The following is a 23,619-nucleotide window of genomic DNA, read 5'->3' on the forward strand; positions in this document are numbered from 1 at the left end:
GCACGCTAATCAAGAATCAAGTATCTAAGATGATATTATTTGTACTCATTTATTATTTGTTTTGCTCCTACCTTTCTTTTCATTGTTACGGTGTTTAAACTTGCACAATTTGATGTAACAAAACAAATATACCGTAAAAATATTTTACAACAGGAAAAATATTTCTTCTAAGAAAAAAAGGAGCCTTGTTTAATCATGCATCACAAGAGCGTAATTCCATACCTCTTTAGTATTTTATTAAAAATGTTTCAAAGTGTTTACATTTTAATCCTTGTACACATCATCATTCTTAAAAATAAAATAAAAATCTTTATACACATGGTAGCATGTGCCAAGGGACCTTGTTTCATAGCAAAAAAAAAAAAGTGATAGAAAAATTATGCAAAGTACAGGTTAGTCCCTAAACTATCAGTATATTCATAGTTGGATCCTTATACTTTAATTAGATCATTAGGACCCATACTAGAATAAAAAATTAGAGCAAGGATTGATTTACAGTAGTTTATTATTTTTCTTCCCCATACAATGGTTTATGGAGGGTAATATGTTGATTAAAAGTTCAAAACCAGTTAACACTACTTGAAATCTCGAGAAAAAATCACAAAATTGTGTGTATATATATATATATTACTAGAGATAAATTCGTAACTGGAGTTGCACTAAAAAATCGAGAATTGTTCTCAGGAGTCGGAGTAACCTGTGCTTGTCAGAGTCTAAGGGTACAAAACATCCTTGACTGTAATGTAAGGATTTGGACAAGATTATAAAACCCAGGGACCATCACAAACTGTGTCATCAACAAGAATTGTTCAGTAATGTCATCTCTAGCTTATGTAGTAGTAGTAGAGAGACTAACAGAGGTGAAACCATTCACTGAATCAACTCGGAATTATTGCATCAATGTATACGAAACAATTACCACAACCAAATCCCATGTTGTTCAAGCCCCCTGTTGCTAACATATGTCTCCATGATCCCTGTACTGAATCCCAGCATTCAAATGTTGATAGCAGATTCTAGGCAGGATCAGATATCAAAAGGGAGAATGTTTTATCCATGTAAAAGCAACCTGAAACTAAAATCATATGGCATTACTTGTACTAACTGCGAGAGCGGATCTCTTCCCCTTCTCTCAAGGCATTTAACTGCTTCGTTCCTCAGTTCATTGGGTAGCTGCAGACATACCCAATCACGCAAAGATTCCATGTCGTTTCCAAAATCTGGTAGATACCAATCCAACAGTTTAGGAATTATTAACTTGTTTGTCCTTAATATTCCAACTGTTGCCTGTAAATAGTCTCGCTTTGCTGCTTCTAGCTCTTCTTCAACTTGAGAGGCTGTGTAAACTCTTACCTGCATTTTTGTAGATGTAAGCATTAGTACATTTACCAACGTATATTCACAAAGATGAAACATAACTACAAGTAATCTTTGGATTACATCGTCTAAGATTATTCTTGATTCTGATAATGATGCACTAAATGAGCAGCTTCTTGGTAGTTTTTTCAGGAAAAAAAGGGAACGAAAATGGTGAGGTGACCTAGTTTGTGTATCAAATTCATAGAGAAACTTACACCAGGGGATGGCCAGCTTCCATAACAGGGTGCAGATGTAACCAAAGGCTCAGACCACTCAAGTACGAAAATGCCGTGTGCTTTCTTCTCATCATTTTTTGCAGCTTTTGGACAGGTCTATCACATTGAAGAAAGCATCTAGTTAGCAATTCAACGTTAAAATTACCCAATATAAAGAACATCCAAGTTCCAAGGAAAGAAACTCACAAATTTTAAGTGACAAGGAAGCCTCAAGATGGAATGCTCAATCATAATTTTGCATTTAGCAAGCGTCCGCCAACACTTATTTTTGCCTAACAGAATCATAGTTTGAAATAAGTCAATCTTAAAATCGTTTTCATCAAAAGCTAATGCTAATAGGATCTTAGAAACAGGAGGAGCATCGTCCTTTACAGAGTGTTAAATACACACTCGGTCACTGACTGCGTTGGAAAGTAAAATGACCATTTAGCATATCATACATGTACAATAATGATTCTAAGAAACTAATGACACAGCCATAAGAAATTAAAGCCTAGGCATACAGACGTTCACAATGCCAGCAAACAGTGCTAGTTCGCTAGGTTTCGTAATGTATTACAGGTTCTGACTTCTTAAGCATAAACAAAATGACGAGGCACTGATGAATATTAATAACATGGAAATATCATGAACAGAAGAAAAGAATCATTAGATTAAAAACTGTGCATGGATAGAGAGATTTACAAATGGATCCCACCTTTTGCATCAGAGCTACAACCATTTCAGGAGTCTCGGGTATCCCATTCTCCAAAATCGTCTGAAAGATCAACGGTGTGGTTCTATAAATGTTTGCATGTTTTTATTTCATATCATTAATCTCTGGACAATCAGTTTTGAGAGAGATCTTACATTCATCATGCATGAATTATAAGTGTTTATCCAGAAAGCAAGCTTCAGCTGATGGGTAAGACCCTCTAAATTTCCTCTAAATTTGCAGTGGCAAGCTTTCCTAGTAGAAACCTGAGCATTATTGAAAACACACGAGTAAATACAAGCCATAGCTGCTTGAACTTTAAATGAAGTGACGCCCAAAACTTACTTTAATCTCTGGAGCAAAAAAAAGGCATTTTTTGTACGGTTGAGATCGATTGAGCTAGCTTCAATTGTATAAAGATGCTTGTAAGGACCAATGCCTCTAATCTTGAACTCTGCAGAGATATTGCCATGGGGATCCTGAATTTCATTCCCTCCATCACCAACAGGAGATGACAAAGCCGCTCTTGAGTTCAACAGCTTTGTCATTCAATGTGCTCATCCTCAAGAAAATGCTGGACAAGCACTTCACTATATCCTCCGTTACCTTGTTTGGCGTGATGTTATTTTCGGATATTCTAGCTGAGCAATATAAAAATTATCATCAATTACAAAGACCATAATGTAATGTACGGCAGGTTCCTCATAAAAACTGGTGAGTAATTATGCACCTGTAACTTAGAAGGCTCCATGCTCTTCTCCGCGGATTCCCGCTTGTTTGGTGTTCTCTTCACTGGAGTCGTAATTTTTGCCAGCTTCTTACCCGGAGATTGCTTAACTTTTGCAGAAGCAATACATGATCGATTCTCCTTTCCTTGTTCATCATCCACAAGAGAAGAGGGAGAATTGGGTTTACCAGAAGCATGGTTTCCTCCATTTGCTGGCCTATTAGAACTCTGCCCCGAGCGCTCCATAGTAGGGTCAGAGGGAAACAGCCTTCTACTTGAAGCGCATCTAGCTAGAGAAGGTTGAGGCCTTGCTGCAAAAGGTGCTGAGTTGGTGTCATTAAGAGAGAGTGATTTTGATCGTGTATGTTTTGGTCTAGTAGTTGATGGTTGGTTATCAATGGCATCACTTGAATTCTCCACATTCTTCTTGGAGGAGATGCAGACAGCTTCTTGATAGAGTCCTTGTCTAAAATTCACAACTTGCTCTTCAAGCCGAACAACTTCCTCTTCTAATACAGCAACTTCAGCAAGTAGCTCTAATATCTAAAACAAAACAAATAAGTACCCACATTAATTACTGTTTATCATTTAAAAAAAAAAAAAAACCTCTAAGAGATACAAAACTTGGAAAAACCGAACATTGATTTTAAGGAATTTATACTGACATATAGAGGCAGATAAGGGGGTAAGCGAGGTAGAGCTCCCAAAGGCCTAGTAAAAGCTCTCTCGAGTGCTCTATGAACATTCTCTTCATGTCTAAGCTTCTTTTTAAGCTTATCAACCTGAACAAAGCGATATTCAATATAAAAACAACTCAGCTCTAATTTTAATAAAAAGAATTGGAATGGTTTTGTAGAGGAAAATTAATTTTAGTACATCTTGTAGCAAGGCCAATTTCCTTTCCCTGTTTGCTTTACGCCGGTTAGCAGCAGGTTTATGGGCACCAACTGTTATTATGCTCCCTTGAGTCTCCATCTTCTCCTTCTTGATAAATTCAATATCGATACAATAAATACATTAACACAGAATCAAGCTTGAAGAAGAAGAGTCCAATAAAGAAAAAAAGCAAAAAGAAGAAGCCATATATATTCTTTTCTTGAGATGAGTGAAAGAACCCAAAGCAGATTTTTGGATCCAAACTACTTACTTTTTATGGTTTTGTAAGAGCTAGAAGCTTAATTATCTATCTATCTTTAATGCAGTTTCTTAAAAAAAGTGGCTGAAAAGCTAAGTTACAAAGTTTTGCAAAATTAAGCCCATATTTAACCATTTGAAAAATTGAAAGAAATCATTTACCACAAAAAAAAAAACCCTTCAAATTCCTGAAATATAAGAGAAACAAAAACAAGAAATAGAACTCAAAAAGAAGAAGAAGAGTGGCAAAGAAAAAGGAGGTTACTTTATTAGTAACATGGTTTAAAGGAGCTTTCATAGCCTGAAGAGCAGTGCGGACTCTCGTGTTCATCTTTTTGATTGATCCCCACTTGAAAACGAGATAACAATGGAACCAACTTTCTCTATATCAACCTGCAAACAGAAAAGCAAATCACATGCACACCAACTCTCTAGCTATCACGCGTTAAAAAGATAAAGAAAAATTGAGAGAGGGAAAATAATGCAGAAAACAGTACCTACCTAAGCTTTTTTTTTCCTTCTTTTTTACAGAGAGCGGGAAAACTTGAAAGCGAAGAGGCCCAGAAACAGAAACAGAAAGAAATGCCTGCAGGCAGCTAGCTAGCATCGTAGTAAGTAGAGAAGCATTTGTTTAGTAGTAGTAGTAGTAGTTGCTTTTTATTATCTCGAACAGTGTGAAAGAAAGAAAGCAAACAAAAGAGTGCACAGAACTGACAATAACCTACGAGAATTGGAGCTCCTTCAAATTTACAATCCATCCAATATCCCATAAAAGTGCGATAAATTTTAGGACACGAACAAGACCCACCTCTTTAAATTTATTATTAATCAAAACAAGAAAACAAACAAAACCCAAAGAGGCAGACACTTACTTATACACTCATTCCTTGTTGGAACTCAAGTCATCAAACTCATGTTGTTTAGTTTTGTTTGTTCATCTCTTCCTCTGCATGCATTTGTAATGTAGACATGTAGTGGTCCAAAGCTGTTGGAGAGAAAGAAAGAAAGCAGTAGAGATGTCAAGTGTGAGAGTGGGGAGGTAATCTTTCAGCCATGTGTGGGTGTAGCTACTCGTTCTGTTCATCGTTATCTGACGCGCCTCTCCCTCTTTTATCCCTTTTTTTTCTCGTCCCTTCACTCATTCATTAACTTTTATCATATAGTACAAGAGCTGGGCGTGAATTGTGATTGTCCCTTCATTTAAGTGTGTCTACTCATATCTTAGCGTTATTATTTGAAAAATAAATACCAGGAACAAAGAATTAGGTTGAAATTCTACCGTTTTGAGTAGTTTCCAAGCAAATCTTATATTGAATGATGAATTATCACTATTATTATTATAACAATTATTATTCTCATTGTTGTTATTATTATTATTATTAATATCGTCATTATCATTATAGTTATTATCATTATTAGTATTATCAATAAATAATTTCATAATTATTAATAATATCATTATCATGATCGCTATCACTATCATTATTATCATTGTTATTATTATTGTTGTTTATACTATTGTTATAATTATTATTATCACTACTATAACGAATATTACCATTATTGTTATTATTATCACTATCTTTATTATTATTATTGTTATAACCACAATTATTATTATTAGTAGTAGTAGTAGTAGTAGTAATAATACCACTACTACTAATAATATTATTATCACTATCACTATCACTATCACTATCATTATTACTATTACTATATTATTATTATTATTATTACTACTTCTATTACTACTAATATTGTTATCACTATCACTATCACTATACTATTATCACTACTACTACTATTATTACTACTATAATAACTACTACTACTACAACCATTATTACTTCTACTACTATTAATACTACCCTTTTTGGATTATGGTAGCAGTGGCGTTTTAAAGTGTTTTTCACTTAAAAATACATCAAAATAATTTTTTTTTATTTTTTAAAAATTATTTTTGATATTAACACATCAAAACGATCTGAAAACATAAAAAAATTAGTTTAAGCAAAAAAAAAAAAAACTTTAAATTTTTTGGGAATGTGGTTTGTACCGCCTTCCCAAATAGGCTACTACCACCATCACCACTATCATTATTATCATTATTATTATTACTATTACTATCATCATTATCATCACTATTATTACTATTATAAATATTATTATCACCATCATCACAAATGACACTATCATAATAAACTATTATTATTATTATCACTATCATTAACATTATAATCACTATTTGTAGTATTATTATCATTATTACTGTTGCTTGTTATTATTACTATCACAACCACTACAATTACCATTATTAGTATTATTACTCTCATTGTTATTATTATAACAAAATCATAAACCTGTTTTGAAGGATAAAATAAAAAAATCATAAAAACTTTGATCAAAAGACAAATAAAACAAATAAGAAATCGAACGAAAAGGGACCAAACTAAAATAAATATTATTATTATTGAAAAAAAAAAACCATAAATTTGATTTGAATAGTAAATTTAAACTAGAAAAAAACTATGACAAAAGAGCCTAGGGAAAAAATCAAAAATCAAAATTAGAAAGACCAAAACAAAAAACATCATATACACAAATTAGAATTGAAGGACTAAATTGCAAACAAATAAAACTCTAACAAAAAAGAAAATGACCAAAATAAAAAATAAGAGAATGGATTTTGAAACATCAATTAGAAAATAAGGATGGATTTAGGAGGACTAAAACTATAAAAGGAATAAAAATAAAATAAGAAATTAAAAGAATAGGGATAGAAATAAAAAAATAAAAACATATGAGAAATTGTAATTAAAGACTGAAAGGAAAAAAAAAAACTTCTATAAAAGGAATAAGTACAAAATGAGAAATTCAAAAAATGAGAATTGAAATTGAAAAACAACAACTAAAAAGGACAATTGTGTACTTTAGTTGTCAGGAGAGAATAAAAACAAAAAGCAAAAACAATCGATTATCGATGGCAATCCAACTACCATAAGCCTGCAAGCGCCACATCATGTGGAATATGACACGATTGCACATCCTAAAAGACAATAGATGGCTAGATTTAGCCACTGGTTGATGTCACATTCGCCACCTAAATAGCGTAGGTGCCACGCACTTGCTAGCGTGTTAGAGCTTGCACCAGCAACTTTTTGGTTAAAAAGGTAAAAACAAAACGTGATAATACCAAAACGCCCCTGTAACCCTCTTAATTACATAAAATACTGATTGAAAAATACCAAAATACCTCCAAAGGCAAAGCTTCTCTTATGTCTTTTTTCTACGGTTAAAAACGTTCTTTTATTGTACATGAAAAGTGGAAAATCCTAAAACACCCTTATCCAGTAACTTAATATTTTTTTGATCTTGGGGGGTAAAGAAATATTTTTATTGTTTCAAAGCTTGTGAAAAGTCAAGCAAGTCCTTAGTCAACAATTTTAAATTTTGTTGATTTTGAGAGTAAAAGAGTATTTTTATTGTGTTAAAAAATTTAAAAGATACATACACCCCCAAACAAGCTTTTAACGATCACCAAGCCTAAGAAAAAGACCAAAACACCCTAGCTCGATGGCTTAAATTTATCCACTCAAGGGTAAAGGGGTAATTTTACTATAGCGATTAACAATAATTTATGTGTAGAGCTATAGTGAAACCCGCACATATTTTAGCTTTTCTTTTAAGATATCCTAAACTTGAAACCTTCAGATACAAAAGCATTTAGACTTCCAAATCTTATGATGGCCATCCAAAAGCATTGAAAATTAAATATATTAAACTTGAGAATCCATCAATACGAGATCTTAAGTGTAAAACTTTGTTACTATTATTGTTATATATAAATTCTTGAAGCTTAAAAGTTAGGGGTGGGGGATGTTTAAACTAAATACAAGTTCGATGATATTAGTATTTAATGATAATCATGTAACCTCATCTATCCATTAATGTTTTGGATTGAATTGTTATTTGAATTTAAATTTCTAGATTGCATAGTTACTGTATAATGACTATTTTTAGTTGATTTTGATTTTAAAATGTTTTATTAAAATAAAATCTAAAATGTATGAGTAAAACACTACATCAATTTATAATGTTTAGGTCTTTTCACATGGGTAAATTAGATATTACCATATTGATGGGGGTAGATAAATCTTTTCATATTTTTTTATGCACAGTTAAAATTCTCAACTACCCTCGATAAAAAAAAATTTAAAGCTTCTTTGCATGGCATTTTCATCTTTTACTTAGTGTTTTTTGTTACACTTAGAAAGATTAAGGGGCACTTTGATTTTTTAATAAACATAAAATATTAATAAATAAAAAATAGTTGTGAACGCCACCTGGACCCTTAAAGCAACGTGTTTAGTGGCCAAATGCCGCTTTTCTTGATGGAAGTGGAAGCATGCCAACATCCTTTTATTGGTGGTACGACGATGTGTGCAATGATATGGCAATTAGACCCCTGTGTACTTTTTTCTTCTCTTTCCTCTTCTCTCTCTTTTCTCCTTGCCAAAGTATGAAATTGTCCTATCATTTATTTTTATATCCAATATGGTCACCATTCTTCTAATTACTATTTATTTTGTTTTTTGTTTTTTATCTTTTTTGATTAATTTGTTTCTTCAAATTCATCTCTATTATTTGATTTAATTTGATTTTCATATCAAATTTGGTACTTATTTTTTTTTATTTTTTTAACCCATTTACTAAATGAATTTTGTTTTAAATTTCATCCCTTAAAATTTAATTTTAATTTATATTTATGTTGAATTTGTTCCCCTTTCTTTTTATTATTATTTGTTTTTTTTATGCTCTTTTTAATTGAATTTGTTTCCCCAACTTTATCCTTTAGGATTTTTTTGTTGAGAATTTTTCTTCATTTCTTTTGCCTTTCATGGGTTGATACTGACCTCATAACTAGGGTTGCAAGTCTTGAATTTTAACATGGGTTCACTTTAGACATTTTCATGTAATTTTATAAAATTAATTTATTTTCAGTTTTATTTTTCAATATTTGAATTTTTTAGAATTGGTCTCCGTGGTTTGTTTTTTTTATGGGGTTATCTCAATCTATGCCTATGGTAGCGAGGCTAGTGGATTAATTTGAGTTGACTTAAATATTTTATTCATTTCTTTTTTTATTAATTTTTTTAGTTTCATCGTTGAGCTTTTTTTTTTTATTTGAGAATTTTGCTTAATTTTTTTCTAGGTTTGTCTTCTATGCAGTTCTTCTCGACCTCATGACCATGATCACGAGTTTCAAGAGTTAACATAAGTTGACTTTGGTCTATTTTAGCTCCTTTTTTAAAATTGAATTTGTTTTTTTCCAAATTAATCCTTCAATATTTTTTTTTTGGAATTGATCTTCATGTTTTTTTTTTTTTACTTTTCTTTCTATAGGGTTATCTCAATCTTGTACCTATGGTCACGGGGTTAGCAGGTTGACCCATATATATTTTTTTTCATTTCTTTTGGATTGTTTGATACTTGTACTTACAATTTTATTCAACATGCTTTTGTTAGTAACTTTTTTTTTTAACTTTTTATTGGTATAAATAATTATTTGATTAAATAAAAATATTTATCATAAGAAACAAAATTACTAGAAAGAACTAAGTATACATGATTTATATTGTGAGATCAAATTTATTTAATCTTAATATTTATCTCTTGATAAAATATCAATTTCTTTAGTTAGATACATATATAAGCATTTCAGTTTATTATTGAATTTTTTATATAAAAAAACATGTTAGAAAAGCATGTATATTCATTATTTTTTTGTTAAAAAAAATATCTGAATGTGGAAAAGCTAAAACACCGGTAAAATAGCTAATTAATAACTATTTTATTTCAAAAAAAAAATTGTTACTTTAAAAAGAAAATTATTTTCTTTTTCAAACATAGCAGGATACCTCCCTTTTGATCAAAACCACAATTGCTTTTTAAGGGATTTATTCTTTTTAATTAAATGACAACTTTCTCTATTAATTTTTTATGTTATTGATTTATATTGGAAATTATTTATTAAAATGGTGTGTGTTTGTTTGTTATTACACTATTTAAATATATTTTGTTTACCTAAAATTACTCTCCTCAAATATATGCATATGTGCACGCACGTATCATGCAAGATTAAGAATTTAAAAACAACTTAATATAAAATAAATATTGTTAAAATATATTTAATATGCAACAATTATTGGTCATTTTATATCACAATAGAATTTAATCATGAATATTTATAAACATAATACAATAACCAATTACCGAACAATATTGTTTTTACCGTACAACAAGTATAGCACAAAAATACATTACAAAATATATCCTATTAAAATCAATTAACAGTTCGATATGAAATTAGGGTGAAATTGTGTAGCAGAGCCACTTGAATATGTGGATGTGGAAGATCACTTAATAAGGAATTATATATTTAATTGATTCTTATAGATTTCTTAATATATATATATATATATATATATATGGACAAGATATATAAATTTAATATCTTTGTGTTCGGATACATACTTACAATGGAAACTTTTCCCTAATTCAAAGATTTGTGAGAATTCTACTAGGTGGTTCATAATCAGGTGATGAACAAGGTTCACATAATAATTTTAAAAAACAATATATATATTAAGAATAAAACTACAGATGTAAATTTTCATTAAATATTATATTTGAAAATAAGATAAACATAATATTATAATATCAAAAAATAATTAAAAAAATCCCAATATATATGTAAGATAAACATAATATTATCTTACCAAATAAAGATAAGAAATAGTACAAAAAAAACTAATAAATAATGATTTTGGATATATACGTGTTATGGAAACATCCCCTAAAATAATTATAAGCAATGAATATTGTTAACACAAAAAAATATTAAAAAAAACATATCTAAAATAAATACTATGATTAAATCTACTATAAAATAAGAGTACACAAAACATAAAACAATAGATTTAAATTTGATAAACCCAACAAAAAAGAAAGAAATATATTAATTGCTAAGAAATTGCATGCACCAAAAAATAAAAAAATAAAAACAGTAAAGAAAAATAAAATTAATATGATTAACATAATAAAATCTTGCAAAAAGTAAACTAAAAAAAGTAAATCAAATATAAATCTTGCAAAAAGTAAATCAAATATAAAGCTACCATAATGGAAGGCAGAGATAAATATAAGAAAATAGATTCAAATTCAATGAACTAAAAAACATATTAAAGAGTATAGAAAATATTTGGATATGATCCTTTTTGGGCACATGAATAATATTAATTTCTCTAATTTTTAAGTTCTTAATTTAACTCTTCTTCTTCTTCTTAAGAACACTTTTCTTATAAGGGAATTTGTTTTTATCCCCTTTTATTTTATTTTTGCAGGCAATGAACATCCCACCATCCATTTCACTGTACATTCCAACAACCCAATGATCCCAAATGCCTCGTGAGATTTCCTTTGCATAGTAGCTGTGAAACTTCAGCTGCAAAATACATGCAATTAGATGCCTTTGTTGAGAAGATTAACAAAAATTGCCGAGTCACCGGCCCCCTCTAGATAACGATGGTTGGTGTTGGCCGGTTTTGAAGTAAAGTAAATATTTTTTTGTGATACCTGACCATTCACCAACTACTCGGTCGGAAAAGTCGTCTTTTTACAGACTCCATCTTCTCAAGAGAGAAGAATCAATGATCGATAATTTCAGGATAGGGATTAATGAAGATTTGTATAATTGACCCGGATGTTTATATCATGTAAAGAATAGACAATTAGATGGGAGTCATGAATAGTACAAGGTTAATTTTAATTTTAGCATGAATTTTAAGGGGTATAATTTAACTTGTTAAATTCTAGATTTGTTCTTTAAAAATCACCAGTTCGAGTCTCATTAATTTTAGGACCACTGAAAACTTATATAGTATTTAATTTCAAGGCTTGTGAAATTAACAATGTACAGACTGATCGAAAACCCAAGCAATTGATAGGAGTCATGAGCGGAAAAGGTTAATTCTAATTTTAAACAAGGATTTTAATATATATATATATATATAAACATGTAGCACAACTAAGATCACATAACGTCCTCATTGAGAAGAAAATATTCAACTATTAGAGTTAATTCACGCACAGTTCTGATTAATTATGTAGCACAACTAATTTTATTTATTTATTAGTTTGTTCTTCAATATCTGCTTGTAAAGGTATTTATTTATATTTGCATCACACAGTCAGTATAAATAATTATAAAGATAATTCCAGGAAAATTCCAATGACGAATCCTAATCATGATGGTCCCAAGCTGCTACACATGTACATTCTGGCATGGTCCCAAACATATCGGTCACCCACCGTGGAATTTAGGGCTCAAAGCAATGTGTGGCCGAAAGCTAAAAGGTGGAAGAAATTTAGGCCCTTCTATATTGTTGGAGAGTGGTAAATGCCTTCAATTTTTCTTGAGCTGCGGTTCCATATCTTTGCGGGCACAATATCGAGTGATCATATATTGGCCCGAAGTCCGGTGCCGAGGACAGAACTCCCACACGATAGAACTGTTGTTTTGATAAATTTAACAGTTGAAAGTCAACTTGAAAGGTGAGACGAGACATCTGTTCTTCCCTAGAATTCCCAGATTAATATCATTCCCATAAGTACATTCGGTAACTAGTTGGAAAACATAGAGAATTCAGCTGTCCTTTGTTGTTTGCCCAGCCATAAAAAAATCATCAGAAACGATTACAGGAGCAATATCTCCTATGGTTTACGTGATTTTGCATGTAAAGATCATAGAATCATTGATGTTAAGGAACAACAACAACTACTACTACGCTTGCCACCTCTTAGACATTATCATCTGCCCACTCTCCCCATAAATATAAACACCATCAATAAATGATGTCAAGTTTGAGATGATTACCTTATGGATTGTGCACCAACCACCAAGCTGTACTATACACAGAAATTAGTTACCTTCCTCTGTCCGAAAGCATTTGTTAGAATAAAAAAGGGCCCATATATGATGATGACAAGTCAGTGTCTTTACTTGCTGTAGATGGTGTCCAATAGAGACAGAAGAAACTGGACCACTTCTTATGGGTCCCCCTCCCTCCTGTTAAACTACTCCACCATAATAACATGCATATAAATTCCAGCAATTTATCTTGCAAGTTGAGAACAAAAGGAAGAATTGAAGATTGAATGGTATAGTCTAAGACACATAATATAAAATGAAAGCAAACCATAACCAGGTGATGATGACTAGTAGATTGGATTCTGTTGTTAGGCTAGCAAGGTCACTGTCCTAATTCCATTTTCGTTTCCTTTTTTATTCCAGCTATTTCTAGAGAAAACATTGGTCCCAAGAAGGCCCAAACACTCATTGGTTGCAATCTAATTGTTATCTTTGCTCGATTTCTTGGGAACATTTGCTCAGGGCTCTCCTCTCTCGTCAAAATCACCATTTCATTGACCAAAACCCGTCTTGTCTGTTTACGTCCTAACGACTCCAATTTCCAATAATGGCATGCAGTTGTCTTGCAGCTTGCCCCTTGTATTGTGAAAGTTACAGCTTTCTAACAATCTTAATAGCAAAGGGGTCTGCCATGCAAATTACAGGTTTGCAAGTGTGCACGCCTATGCATGAGCGTGCATTGACAGTATTGTAGAATACTGTAAGAAATCAGCAGGAAACTGCATTCACCTCACCAATTTCGGAGATGCATGATGGAAAGTTCTAAAGTGACTATTAAGTTGAAACAACGTACTGATTGGAAAGAAATTTGATGGCATGGTCAGTGAGCATTTACCTTGTTTCTTGCATATGAAGCAGCTGGTTTTTCTGCTACTTGGAATTCAAAGGGAGAAGCAAACTTATCACAGTCAGTGCCCTTAAATCTGAGAAATCCTCAACCATCTCTTGCATCCCTCTAGCTCACGAAACAATCACTGCAACATCCTCTTTCCAGCTACCTTATCACAAGAACCGTATGCTCGTTGTTTCAAGTCTTGACAAATAGTATACATCTACACCCTACCATTCCATGATTTAGCAGATGGATTTGAAGGGGAACTTCCTCCAGTGCCATCGCTTTCATACTGCATGTCATCCAAAGGCAGCCTCACTGCGACAATTAGATGCAGCGACTGAAGAATACTTCGTGTCATGAACAAGAACATTAACCCATCCAAACACAGCACGGCCAGATTTAACTTCTATCCTTGATGAAAGTTTAATGAGACGAATTCATATCTGCATTTTCATCAACTTTGGGTTGCGTAATCTTATTTTCTGCAGATTGAGTATCCTTGGGTCAATCATCTACAAGAGGCTAAAAACACCCCACTATAACAAAAATTCATCCACCAGTACATACGCACATCATTATCAGAAATGAGAACAGGGCATTCATATACAAATACATGCGCAAAAACAAACAAAAGTTGTCGATGAATAAACTAAATCATTACAACAATACGAGTCTAAAACCCCAGGTGTATACGGGTTGCAACTTCTCACAGCCATACATTTACTTGCAACTGAATTCTTTCCCGTCCCCTCAATTCTCATTCACTCACCCTAACTGGTGCTGCTGTTCTTGAATTGCTTGCACATTTCTCAATGATCTCAATAATCCCTTGTAATAATACACTCAAGAAAGTGTGCATGCCTTGTAACCGCAAGTAAGAAATATATAGTTGTACTTGAAATACGATGCATGCACCATTAGCATCACAAGTCATTTATCAAGGAAAACTCTAAGGCCATCTTCGCAAATCATTAGAGAACTAGTTGTAAAATTCCTTGATAAGTTGGAGCCTTGAGTAAGGTTCAGCAGCTTGTTATATGATGCGGTAACCACATATTTAGAAGTGCTAGGTTAATCAACATACAATAGTTTTGCCTCAAACTCTCTCTTCAAACCTTGATTCTGAAAAAACTATAATACAAAAACCAAATACACACTAAGTGGTACTTGATACCTCAACCATGTGGGCATACAATGAAATAAAGTTTGCATATTCGATCCTAGCATTTCTTTATCACATCTAAATGTGATTCCTCGTTTTGGCTGCAGATGCATAAAGATAACTGACACAGAAGTCAGATATTGCATCCCAGGTTGAAAGTTTCAATTTACTTTTCCCTTCATTTCCATAACCATGCTATTAGATCATTACAAATTTGAAGTAGAGGGAGTCTAAATGAACTGTCTATGTTTTTTTTTTAAAGAAAAAAAAAAACGCAGAAAGTTCAAACAAATGCACCCTTCAACATAAAAACGAATGTTTTCCTAATAGCAGCAAAAATAAATCAAAATAATCTACCAATCCGCTCATGCTCAGTCAGTCAATGATCTCATGAATTATTGTTACCTGGCACATAAGCATGGTACCATCAAGCAGGCATATTTTCAGAAGTGTAGCATTCATTGATAATAATAATAATGATAACAACAACAACAACAATAATAATAATAATAAAGAATCCCTCTCCCCTCCTCTCAGTTAATAGCATCAGTTGTCAGTTTGATGGTAAAACATCATCAGTATATAGGCTCATTAATATTAATATAGGAAGTCACGTTCAATAGCCGCTCACTGTGCAAAGCATTGGCTGCTAGTTTTTTCATTTAGTGGTATCATTAATACCAACTTATCAAGCAATAAGAAATACTTCTTTCCCAGTGGAAACAATCTAAGAAAGGACCTCCAACAGGCAAACAATGAGAGCTTGGTTTAAAAGCTTTGAGATTGAAAATAAGAAAATAATAGTTGAATAATTTCCCAAAATTTTTTTTGAAAACTGCAAAACTGAAAGCATATAGCTCACCACCATATGAAGAAGGTAGCATACTTCTATGTTAGTTTTCCAATTTCTTAACTTATTTACCAACGGAAAAAATCTTTAAAAAAAATGCAAAAAGAGCTATAGAGAGCCGGGTGTATTTTAATTATTTAATAAATTTTCATTAACCCTCTTGTTGAAAGAAACTCACAGATTTTGGTTGAGATTTCACCACCAGGGTTTGTGGACCCCCTACAAAGAAGCTATTGGAATTGTCTTCTGTTGCTATTGTTTTCATGGTTGTATTATCCTTTGGGCTACCCACCAAATGGAGTTCAGAAAAATGGTCACCCCAGATATCATATGTATATTCAACCCCCACCTTTTCATCTACTTTAACACTTCTTTGGTTTAAAAGTTTTGCTCCAGGAGCTCGAGCAATAGGAGCAATTGTTGATGTTGATGACAAGGGAGAAGAAGAATGCAGACTGGGGGCAGCATCACTAGAACAAGGAAATGCAGGAGAAGGTCTAGAAAAGGTCTTGCTGGGCACTAAAGGTTGCTCACGACTAGCAGAAAAGTAGTTGTAACCATAGCATTTCATAGAAACCTTGGGCTCCAGGACAACTGTCTTGGTAGCAGATTCAGAAACTAGAACCTTCCTGAACTGTTGGGCTGCCACTTGAGTGAATGGATTTCTCACCTCAATAGTGTCTGCATCAGAAGATGGCGACCATATTCGGTTGGGTGTTGCAGATACAGGAGATGGGGGAGATGAAGCGGTGGAATTTCCACTTTGATTACTCGATACTTCATGCAGTCCTGTTACACATGCACTCAAACCCTTCCTCCTCCTTCGCCTTCTTCCTTTCTCTTTTCCGATCCTGACTGTAAAGTTGGGAGATTGGGGAGCATCAAGTGTATCAGAATTCTCAACCGCTATGGATTTTGACATCAAAGATGGTACTGCTTTATCATTTTTAGTACAAGACAAAATGTTATCTTGTTTGTGATTTTCTAGAGTTGATGTCAAATTATTAATAGTTAGCCACTGTTCCAGGGGTCCATCATGACCATCAGCATATTTACCAATAGATGTCTGATTAGAGGCCTTGTCTTCCCCAACTGATGTTAACAAACTGTCCATTCCCCTGGACATAGAGAACTTACTCTTTCTCTGGTTACGATGCATATGAGAAACTTTTCCTGCACTTCTTACAGTATTAGTGGAGCTTTTCTCACTGTTATGATAGTAATCCTTAAAGCAAAAAGCAACCACTTGAGGAAATATGCAACAGAATATCAGAAACATTAAGGAAGTGGCGAGGACGACTGCAGCAGAGAATTTCTTCAACTGCATCCAGAATACTGATTTTTTACAGAGATTGAACATGTACAAAGGAAGACTTGCCTTTATGGGTATCACAAGAATTCCACTAGTCAAGGCCAGTTCAAGATCTCCGTGCACCATAGCTGCGGAAAAATCAGACTGGTATGAGATCAGAAGCTTTGTTGACTCCCCTGGTTCAAGAGAAAAACCTTTACAAGTGTGAACGATAAACCCATCCAACCCAAACTCAGACCCAGAAACTTCAATACTTTTCACCTCAAGTGGCAAGTCTCCCATATTCTTAGCATACAGCTCTTTAGATGAGGGCACAGAACAAGCATAAGCAGTCTCTTCCATGTTAAATAGCCCATCTGGAGGAGAAATATTCAGGGGCATTGGCAAGTTAAGGTTAAATTCTATGCTCTGAACAGGCTCTGAACCATCAAGCAGGACTAGAGAGAGTAACCCTCCAAACCCTATCAAAGATAACCACTCTACACCAGAAAGATTGTTTCTTATCAGGGCTGAACTTCTCCACCCACAACGATTTGAAGGGTGAAAGAATATTGGTCCAAAAGATGCTTTGCCATAAGGATGAACATAAGCTTCTGTTAGTGCTCTCTCTTCCATTGAGAACCCATACCTGGCAGGAGCAGTCAATTCAGCATGGACAAAAATTCTTGATGAAGGGGGATCCATAGAACCATCTGTGCCCCTGCACTCATCAATAATCTCTCCTGAGTTAAGAATGAGCTGCATTACAACTGGTTGTTCACTAGGATTCTTTACAGTGATCCACCTAGAGTGATGAGTTCCAACCTGAACCATTGGGAACAACACCTCATGATAATCAAGCACAGACATGCCACTCATGGTACCTTGAGATTTCCAATTGCCCAGTACAAATTCATCTGCTTCTGCTGTCTCTATCGCCTATAAGTTCACAAAGACATCTTAGTCAGCCAGAATGTATAGCATCGAAATGAAGAAAAAAGGAAAAGCAACTAATATGCACAGAGAAATCCCTTGGTTGCATGCCCTTGGGGACCTGCCTCACATGAAGGGCCAGATGCTCTAGGATGTGTATGCATGTGTGCATTCACAGACAGACATTCAGTTTCAGACACAAGCACAAGAACAAGCTGTGAGCGTGTCTGGAGCAAGGAAGAAATAATCCATTCTATATCCCAACCACCATCAAATCAACAGAGCTTTCCTTCAAGAGTAGGAAATTAAAATGTCATTTCTATTTGATTCCTCCATATACTTCCACCTATCACCATCACTTCTCACAAATAATTGGGCGAATGAAATTAATAAGTGAAATTACTAAATCCTGAATAACACTGCTAAATTATATCAAACATAAAATTTAACGATTTGGTAAATATGTGAGGCATACATATAATCCAGCTTTACAAAATCTAGTAAGGCCATACATGTAATAGCCCAGAAGTTTCACTGATTGCCTACATGATTTGATTATAGAAGTTCACTAAGCAAGCAATTTGCACAACTTGAAGCCCCATCCAATTTAGACAGCAGTTGAAGTTTTTGAATCAAGCAAAGGAAAACAGGTCACTGCTAATATATTATTACTAGCTGTTCCTTCACATGCTAATGCTATGCATGTAATTTTTGTTTTTAGCACATTAGTTAGCTGCTTATACATAAATCACAGGCTACAGTGACTGCTATTTCCATCACAAGAAAATCACAAGAATCAAGGCTTAGAACAGATTAAATAAGACAATCTGAAGAGAACAATGCACTGATACAAAGCCATATGAAAGATGAAGTAGACCACAGATTAGAAATGATGAGTCAGAAACAGCGAACCTTTATCTCTAACAGCGACAGCTTGCCACTGCACAATGACCCTGTCCTTCTATTGCCAGTTTCAGTCCTTTCACCAGATTTGGCATCTTCGGAGTGATTGTCATATCCAATGAATGAATCCTTCTGATGTCTCAAACAAATATGGACTATATCCTGGCAAGGAATTTCAATTTGAGGACTACTCGAGTCATTTGTCAGGACCACTAATTTGCAGTCTTTATTCGTATTTGACATTTCAGATGTAGAATCATGTAATTGAACAAGTAGATGCGTACATGTAATTGTAGCAACTTGTGTGACAGTGCCAGGGAAAAGTAGCAAGCCTTCAATGTACTTGATCTGGAAAGCCTTCACTGCTGCAACTTCCCTAATACTGACAAAATTCAACACATGAGGAGCTTCATTCCTCAATGAGATAGCAACAACAACGGTGCTGCCAACATCATATGGAACCAGAGTTTCAAGAGAAACTGAAACTAAACCGGCAAAGCCACTGTAAGCTACTTTTCCATCCCATTCAAGCTCGAGAGGAACCACTACAGTATCGGTCTTGTCCTGAGAGGACCTCAGCAACTGTATACAAAAAGCACCATAAACATTTCCTTCAGATTCAAATGAGAAGTCCATCTCCATGATGGTTCCACTGCTATGAGGAAGGATCTCCCAACTTTCCTGGGGCTTCATAGCCATCAATGGAAAACCCATTTGGGCATTCCTAACAACCAACCAATCCTTGACTCCCAACAGGCTGAGCTCACCAGGACCTCCCAAAATTTCCAAACTGCAGGTTGCTTCAGTGTTATGCAAAATATTCCCTTGAGAAACTGATATCCATGCACTTACTTCCTTCACATAGAGGGTTTCATCAAAAGGATTAAATAAAGAAAAAGTCTTCCTCAACTGTCCACTAGAAGGAACATCAAGGCTGAATAAAGGACTAATATTGTAAGGCGACTCAACCGCATAACCCTTGACCTGGACCAGGAATCCACCAGAGCTTGTCTGCAAGATCAAATGAGCTGAGGAAAAGCCCAACCATCTAGGCAAAAACACAAAACAAATTGAAGCTACTTCGCCTGGTCCTAACAAAACCTCACTAAAATTGCAGGCATAGAACTGTGTATTGGTACTAAATGGTTCAAAGAGATGTAAAATGCTCTCATTACAGGTATTTGCCACTGTTAAGAATGCTACTGAGGGATAATATAAATGCCTCTGGCCCCAGTCAATTACAGGAGGGCTGATTTCTACATGGGGAGGAGAAACATCAAAAGCACTATATTTCATCATCTCAGACTTTTTCCTCAGCCTCTCACTTGTGCTCTTCTGAGTTAGTAAAGGACCTTTACACGAAGAAGGGTCACATTGGTCAGCTTTACTGGTTTGAGTGGATGATAACTCATCAACACCTTCCCTAGAGTTCACAGAACAGGAAACAGCCAGGCCATTTGATAACTGGAACATACCATGATCCAATGACCAGTTCTTGTTCTCTACCCACCTGCCACCCTGAGTTGATTCTACAGATACCGAACCATCAGACTGACTCCTAGAAACTTCTAAAGCAGCTACTTTAAGCTTGTGTTCTTTAGGCGAAAAACCAGGCAATGTTGAAAGAAAGCAGAACAAATGAGAATTGGTACAAATATTCTCAAAATTTAAGTGGGTCACAGAACTTCCAGCTGCATAGCCCAAACTAGTATCACCAATGCTAATATCTTGAAATCCAACACTACCATCATCCCCATAGGACTCACAAGAATCATCTTCCATGGAATTCTGCATTCCATTCGTCAAGCACGGTTCGCACATAGCAAAGCAAAAAAGGGCACACGACAGAACCAGAATAATATGGAATGCTTTGACCTGGTGAACCAATCCCCTGAAATCAACCACCAAATCAAATGTCGTTAGCAATTCAATAAATAACTGTAAATCAGTAATTTCAAACTAAAAAACATTGAGAAAAAAGGAAATGAAAGTAAGAAAGCACTAAAAAAAAAAAAAAAAAAACTCAATTTGCTCATACTATTACAAAACATATATATCAAGAAGAAGAAAAAAACCCATATTTATTACAACAACTCATAATTTTCAAGCGAAACATAAATCCAACTAAAAGAAAAATGCACCATAAATAAAGATGATAGTCGATATCTAACAAAAATTTGGAAGCTACTCTTGTCCCAGTAAATATTCAACCAAAAATTGATAGTAATAACCTCAAAGCAGCTATTACTACTAAAACAGGTTTAAAAATCTATTCTATTATATTCTCTATAAGTTACTTACAAAAACACAATCACCAAATACTTTAATCTTTATACCTCAAAGCCACAAACTTTGCAGCTCAGTAACACTGAAAAGGAAACTTTTTTTAGAACAAATAGAGAAAAAAAAAAAAAAAAAAAAAGTAGAGAATACTGAAAACAGAAACGTAAAAAAAGCAATCAGCTTACAAAAAACGGCAATAAAATGTTTTAAAAATATATAAAAATAAAAAGAGAAAAGGCAACAATAGAAATAGAAAAATAAAGCGATAATAACCAAAAACTGGTAGTTGAAAACATTAAAACAAAAAAAGGGGGGGAAGAGAGTAAGAGATAGAGTTACGGGAGGTGGAACATGAAGAGCTTGTGCTTATGTTGTTGGGGAGATATGATTGTTAAGGTGTGGATGTCGTCCATGTCTGTGAGGGGAAAGGAATCATCTGCTGATTTTCTCTTTCTTTTTAGGGTGTGATTTTCAGAGACAGAAATAATTTATTGTTTGAGCATTTTTAAGAAGACTGAGGTAGAGGTAGAGGTAGAGGTTAGAGTGTGTTTGTTTGGACGTTAAAAAAAAAAAACTGTTTTTGAGAATTATTTAAAAAAAAAAAAAGGTTTTAAATTGTTTTTTCGGTGATTTTAGATTAATATTATAAATAAATTTTAAAAAATAAAACAATTATTTTAATATATTTTTAGGTAAAAAGAACTGAAATTATTTTTGTGTTTTTAAAATTATTTTTTAAAAATGATTTTTTTTTTATTTTAAATTATTTTTTTATTTTAATATTTTAATATCAAAATTAAATTTAAAAAATAAAAATATATATTATTTTAATATATTTTTAAATAAAAATTAATTAATATCAAATGACTCTAGCAGCATAATATAAATATAAAATTAAATAATTGAGAGAGTACACAGCAGTCATTTTAGAAATGCAATCCAACTGTGTCGTTTTGTAGAAATTGGAAAATTAAAAAGAAATTGACATTAGAAAATGGGATTTTTAAAGGATAATTAAAAATGTTTATTGCTTATATTGCACGTTCTTAAGTTTGCGAAGAGAGAGGATGGTATTCCAGTTCACCTGTCCTGTTGGTTTGGAAGTTTCCAATTCTGGTTGTATTTATGTTTTAAATAATTTTTTGTATTAAAATATATATTATTAATAATATTTTTATTTTTAAAAAATTATTTTTGATATTAATATATAAAAATAATTTAAAAATATTAAAAATATATTAATTTAAAATAAATAAATAAATACTATTTTTTTTTCAAAAACACTTTTAAAATATAAAATAAACAGGAAGTCAGATATTACCTGTTATCTATAAAATAAGATTATAATTATCATTGTTTTTATTTTTTATTTAAAAATATATTAAAATAATATTTTTTAAAACAAAATTATTTTTATATTAATATATTAAAATAATCTAAAAATACTAAAAATATATATTAATTTAAAGTAAAAATAATAAAAAATAAATAAATTTTTTAGACAACCCAATCAATCGGAAACTCAACTCCCAGCTGGAAACAATCTTTGTGGTTTTTTATATCCGCCGGAAATATAAGAATCAAAGTCCAGGGTGGTTGGTGAGTCTCCTGATAGGAGACTATGGGTTAGGAAAGCAATTTTGAATATTCATTATAAAATATTTTTTTATTACCAATATCCATGTAAAATATTTAACAAAAAAAAATATAAAAAAATATTTTCTTATAAAATATTATACACACAGCTAATGAACCCTGAAATGTAATTAATTTAAAAAAAAATACATACTTAAAGAAGCGAGCAAATAGTAATTTAAGGGATAAAATCCAATAGCTTTACAGGAAAAATAGTTTTGTATTTGATATTATGATAGTTTTTTATAGTTATGATTTAAAAAAATATAAATTATAATTTTTTTATATTCAAGATTTCAAGATAAAATTTCAATTAAATTTATATAAATTTATTATATATATATATATATATATATATATAATTAACTAAAATATTTTAAAACCATAAGTTAAAGCAAAACATGCTTTTTATTCGCAACTCGCCACACTACCCCTACTGGGCTCGGGGGTTGTTGGCGGTTTGCTAATTTCATGTTTGAATTTTGAAACTAGAAGAGGACAGTGCTCGGTTATACTACTAGCATTATTAATGATAGGCAGAAGTCGCTGTCTCTCTTCGAGAATTGGCTAAAATGTATCTATGATGTG

General features: G+C 32.8%; 1 protein-coding gene and 1 pseudogene across 6 annotated transcripts; both read right to left on the bottom strand.

Annotated features, from left to right (window-relative positions):
- Positions 1 to 587: 587 nt before the first annotated feature.
- On the bottom strand, positions 588 to 5,306 carry LOC118045776 (uncharacterized; annotated as a pseudogene).
- A 7,055-nt stretch (positions 5,307 to 12,361) lies between these two features.
- Positions 12,362 to 21,940, bottom strand: LOC118045806 (uncharacterized). Of its 6 annotated transcripts, none has more exons than XR_004687046.2 (5): positions 21,736 to 21,940; positions 19,123 to 21,004; positions 16,165 to 18,216; positions 13,975 to 14,456; positions 12,362 to 12,777 (listed from the first exon to the last, which is right to left on the bottom strand). XR_004687046.2 is itself a non-coding variant. In XM_035054523.2 (4 exons), the coding sequence occupies exons 1-4, from the start codon at positions 21,807 to 21,809 to the stop codon at positions 14,412 to 14,414; spliced, it is 4,053 nt and encodes a 1,350-aa protein (XP_034910414.1). In that variant the 5' UTR covers positions 21,810 to 21,940; the 3' UTR covers positions 12,362 to 14,411. The 6 variants fall into 6 exon arrangements, 1 of the variants encoding a protein (XP_034910414.1); XR_004687045.2 differs by having other exon boundaries at positions 12,362 to 13,277; XR_004687043.2 differs by having other exon boundaries at positions 12,362 to 13,285.
- Positions 21,941 to 23,619: the final 1,679 nt, after the last annotated feature.

The sequence above is a fragment of the Populus alba genome, chromosome 5 (genome assembly GCF_005239225.2).
Source record: "Populus alba chromosome 5, ASM523922v2, whole genome shotgun sequence".
NCBI lineage: Eukaryota > Viridiplantae > Streptophyta > Magnoliopsida > Malpighiales > Salicaceae > Populus > Populus alba.